This window comes from Ictalurus punctatus, chromosome 17 (genome assembly GCF_001660625.3).
Source record: "Ictalurus punctatus breed USDA103 chromosome 17, Coco_2.0, whole genome shotgun sequence".
Lineage (NCBI taxonomy): Eukaryota > Metazoa > Chordata > Actinopteri > Siluriformes > Ictaluridae > Ictalurus > Ictalurus punctatus.
The window spans coordinates 4,050,895-4,055,894 of NC_030432.2; the positions used below are offsets into that span (position 1 = coordinate 4,050,895).

General features: G+C 45.7%; 1 protein-coding gene across 11 annotated transcripts in view; it reads left to right on the forward strand.

The window, feature by feature from the left end:
- mecom (MDS1 and EVI1 complex locus) overlaps nt 1-5,000 on the forward strand; it is a 168,399-nt gene that overhangs the window by 145,927 nt on the left and 17,472 nt on the right. For 8 of the 11 annotated variants that reach the window (XM_053687226.1, XM_053687224.1, XM_053687222.1 and 5 more), the window contains 2 exons: nt 1,866-3,282; nt 3,434-3,524. In XM_053687226.1, coding sequence (XP_053543201.1) covers nt 1,866-3,282; nt 3,434-3,524 — 1,508 coding nt within the window. The remainder of the gene's footprint in view (nt 1-1,865; nt 3,283-3,433; nt 3,525-5,000) is intronic. The other 3 variants (XM_053687223.1, XM_053687230.1, XM_053687228.1) reach the window with 1 other exon arrangement.

Consider the following 5,000-nt stretch of genomic DNA (forward strand, 5'->3'; position numbering starts at 1 on the left):
TCCATCAAAGTGAGGACCGAGTAAATTAACCTGCAAAGCGAGGACCACCATTTCTGCTTCAATTTCAGATAAATGTATGCTATATTTCAACACTAGGTGTGTCCACGACACCATTTATCACCTCAGATTCTTAAAAAAAGCAAAGGGAAAGAGTAAGCATTTTACCAGCAGAGTGAGGACATTTTCAAGGGGGCGCTATTGTGTTCATTTCTCTCTGGATTATTTTAACTACCTTTTTTTTTTTTTTGCACATATTCTTTGCTATTTTATATTTTAGTGTGGACAAATAATGCAAGTCACAGTTTGAGGTTCATATACATTCTCCCTAAACATTTATGACCATCAATCAGACTACTGTACTAAAGTACATGTGCAATTATTGATCTAATTAAATGAACCGAACTTTAGCAATATACCCCAATATCTAGCAACTTCCAACAAAGCTGTACAAGATGTCATCTCTAGTGGCCAGGTCTACATTTATTTTTGTTTGAGAACCGAGACACCTTGGACTTCAAACAATTGTCTTATGTGCTTTTCAGATCAAGAACAATTAAATGCTGAGAACTAATACAATTGTCAGATTAATAGGCCTAACTGATGAAAAAGAGAAAGAAAAGAAACACTTGAAAAACCTTTACAGAGCAGTTTAATGCTGATAGATCATTATTCACTTTATAAACCAAATCCTAAATAAAAACACTGAGAACCAGACAGAAGGAGAGAGACAGAGAGGGGCAGACAGAGACAGAGGGGGAGGGAGAGAGAGAGACAGAGGGGGAGAGAGACAGACGACACACACACACACACACACCTTAGTGGTCTTGTCACTAATTTCACTGCTGGATGTTCATCACACGGGAATTTGTGTATAATATTTAGTTCAACTGACAAAACACACACAGCTCATATCCCTCCCTTCTCGACTTCACACCCGCTCATCCTGTGTCTCTGTGTATGTACAAGTTACACATGAGCAGGAAGAAAGTCATGCTCACACATAAGAGGTCTCTCTCACACACACACACACACACACACACGCACTGAGTGTCATCCTCTGCCTTCGCACTAATATTTAGACTTGCTCTTTTGATCCAGGCCTTGAGAAGGCCCTTTTGCTATAAACACAGCTAAGTGCAGAATTTAACTTCACACCTAATACCCCACACACACACTGACTCCCTCACACACACACACACACCTCAACTTCTTCCTCCCTATAAATTTGGGACTATAGTGAGACATGTAATTACGAGTTATGGTGATGGTTTAAGGGCTTAGTTTCTCATGTGAGGTGTTGCGTGTTGAGAGGTACATGAAAGTTATATTGTATTTAACTTGAGTCATTGTGTGTGAGTTGAAGCGCTGGTTATATACAGTACTCGGTGTGAAAAGACAAGTGTTTTGTGATGGAGACAGTTACACACACACACACACACACACACACACACACACACACGAGGAGTGTATAAGCAGAAAAAAGAAACTTTGCTGGATTTGCTACATTCGTGAGGAGCCTTTTGAAGAAGTTCCGATATGTTTGCGTGTTTGAGAAACAGGTCAGTGAGGGCAATCCATGGGAACGGAGCTGCAGGATAGGATTCATTCAATTCGGTTTCCTTCTCACGACCAAAATAGAGCCATTGTGCTGTCTCTTAGTCTCAGCCTGTGTCCCTTTGCCACCGTATGTCATTGTCTCACAATATCACTCTGCTCTGGGTGTGTGAACAAGAGAATATTCTTATCTACTTCTATCTCTCCTGCCATCTTATTCTGTAAGCATAAGTACTGTAGGTGTGTATGTATGGCATTACGTAATTATCTATCCCCCCCTGCCCTTACGCTGTGTGTTTGATTGTCTGCAGGCGAGGTGTGCCACAAGTCCTACACCCAGTTCTCAAACCTGTGTAGGCACAAGCGCATGCATGCTGACTGTCGGACTCAGATCAAGTGCAAAGACTGTGGCCAGATGTTTAGCACCACCTCTTCCCTCAACAAACACCGCCGCTTTTGCGAAGGCAAAAACCATTTTGCTGCTGCCGCAGGAGGGCTTTTTGGCCCTGGCATGGCTCTTCCTGGCACTCCCGGAATGGACAAGTCTGCTCTAGGAATGGGGCCAGGATCCGCTGGTTTGGCAGATTATTTTGGTCCAAATAGGCACCATGGTGGACTAACGTTTCCAGCAGCTCCTGCAGCATTCCCCTTCAGTTTTCCAGGACTCTTCCCATCTGGACTGTACCACCGACCACCCCTCATCCCTGCCACAACTCCCATAAAAAGCCCACCAGCCTTGGAATTCCAGAAGAGTCCACCATTATCCTCACCTTTGCCTGGGATGCAAGAGTCCCAGGACCTCCTGATGAGCCTCCGAAAGCACTCGATCAACGGGGAAGGAACAGAAAATGGGCCAGAGCATCTGATAGAAGGCTCCGCCACTAAGGCAAGACAGGGCATTAAGACAAGTGACAATTCAGAGAGCAGTGACTTGGATGACGTTAGCACTCCAAGTGGAAGTGAGCTAGAGAGTACTTCCGGGTCAGAACTGGACAGCGATGCTGAGAGTGACCGGGATCGAGAAAGGAATCGGGAAAATGGGAAAGGACCAAAGAGGAGATCCAGTAGTCCTACCATGGGGCAAAGCCCCGCCCACGGCAGCTCCAGCAATGGCAGTGTTGGCAACATAAACGGAACTGATGTGCCTCCACAACGACTTTTTTCTCCCGTTTCGGATGAGCGCACCGCTGTTTCTGGAGCTGTCAATGATTCCATCAAGGCCATTGCGTCCATTGCAGAGAAATACTTTGGCTCCACAGGACTGGCAGGTCTGCACAATAAAAAAGGGGACCCACTGGGATACCCTGCCATGTTTCCCCTCCCCTTCTTCCCTGCTTTCTCTCCACCAGTCTACCCCTTCCATGAGAGGGAGCATCTTCGACCTCGAGACCACAAAGCAGAGCCAGAGAGCCCATCGCAAGAAAGCAAGAAGCCACAAGGCAGCACTGCTGAATCTCCCTTCGACCTCACCACAAAGCGCAAAGAGGAGTGCCTAGCGCAGACCTTTGCCACCTCGAAGCTGGAGGTACCCCGTATACTCTCTGCCAATCAGGACCAACCACTGGACCTGAGTTTGGGTGGGCGGGGCCGGAGCACACGCCTTAGATCAGGGGAGTCACAGAAGAACCACATGATTGGTGAAGACAGAAATGAGACAGAGCCTCCAAAAGCAGACTCCACCATCCAGCATGCAAGACCCACCCCATTCTTTATGGACCCCATTTACAGGTACTGTCAATCACAAGCCCATTACCACTGTATAGCTATGTAACATAGTTAATATTGTTAAAACAGAGTTACAGAATAGTTCAATTGTATGATGTTTTCATGCCTGAAGCCATGTTCTTCGTGTAAGAACTGACGGAAGTTGAACTTTTAGCAGGGTTGAGAAGAGAAAAGCGACGGATCCGTTCGAGGCGCTGAAAGAAAAGTATATGCGTCCCACACCAGGCTTCCTCTTCCACCCACAGGTACCGTTCCTGAAATGTTCTCTACGTGGTCTCCAAAAATGTTTTATTTACCCAGCCTTCCTAGTGTTTGGCAACACCTTCCCTAAAACATCTGGTATACTTTGTTTTTTTACGCGTACGCAAAGCCTTGCAGAGTATACTCGATGTGACATGTGCGTGTACACAGGCGGTCGACGCATACGCATTACGACAACTTCCACTACCCCTCCTGGCTTGCAAGAGTCAGTACAGAGCAGTGAAGCAGGTCTTTTGGTGTGAAGGACGACAACAAAGAGGAATTACAACACTTAGCACCCATACAGAAATCCTTATACTCTTTAAGGCTAGAATTATACAAATGCGGGTACTTTCTAACCTTCAACCGCTTCCGTCTCTTCAGTTTATTCCGTTTTTTTCTTCAACTACCTTGAGAATCAACAGGGACAGTGTTGCCACCTTGTGGAAGAACTAAATACTGCAAAAGAAGTCGGGCGGCACGCTTACTCTGCTGATGACGAAATTTGCGTCACGTGTCCTGTACGCTGTTCCCAGCATACGCGTAAAAAGTGAAGCATACTTTGGGCTTTAGTTTATGGTTGTTCAACACTACATCGCACTCTTTGGCTCATACAGGGCTTCTACTTGAACCCAAAAACTCGACATGTCATTGGGTTCTGCATGGAATCGTTAAAGATTTCCCTAAAGCACTGGTCACCAAACCTGTTCCTGGAGATCTACCTTCCTGAAGACTTTAGCTCCAACCATAATGGTACCGTCTAATCGTTGGAAGCCTTGAGAGGTTCTTGATCAACCAAAACAGGTGTGTTAGATTTAGATTTAGATTTAGATGAAACCTGCAGGAAGGAAGATGTCTCCGGGAAGAGGTTCGGTGACCGTTGCCAGTTTACTATTATTAAAGTGCATGATGATGTCAAATGATACACTTTGGACAGTGTTTTAGTGTTAGCTCTTTTAGTGTTACTGTTCTCCGCATGCTCCATCCTGCGTGTCTTGAACGATACGGTGAAGATTTACTAGGCAGAGAGATGGTGTGTGGTGAGACGTCCTTCACCCTGTGTGTGTTTTCCGCTAAGATGTTACAGTATAATTCCATGTTAAAACAACCACATATTGCCCTCACGCCGGGACCGTGCGTGCGTGTGTGTGCTTGTGTCTGTCTGTATTCACTATCATAGGTCTAGAGTTACATATTATTTTAACAGTGCTCTCCCTCACTCTCTGACTTACACGCACACACACACACACACACACACACACAGTCCTCAGCTATAGTGTTTTATAGGCTGCTCCAGATTCTATTTTACAGGCAGTTTGACTAGGCAGATTTATACTGCATGTCTGCTCAGTGTCTGTGCTCGATAGCATCCACATGCGCGCCACACACAGCCTAACGAGGCGTCCTATCACCATCCGCTTTACTGTTTCACACACTCCGCCCTCATCCGTCATCAGCAGCAGGAGGACTACTAACAGTAC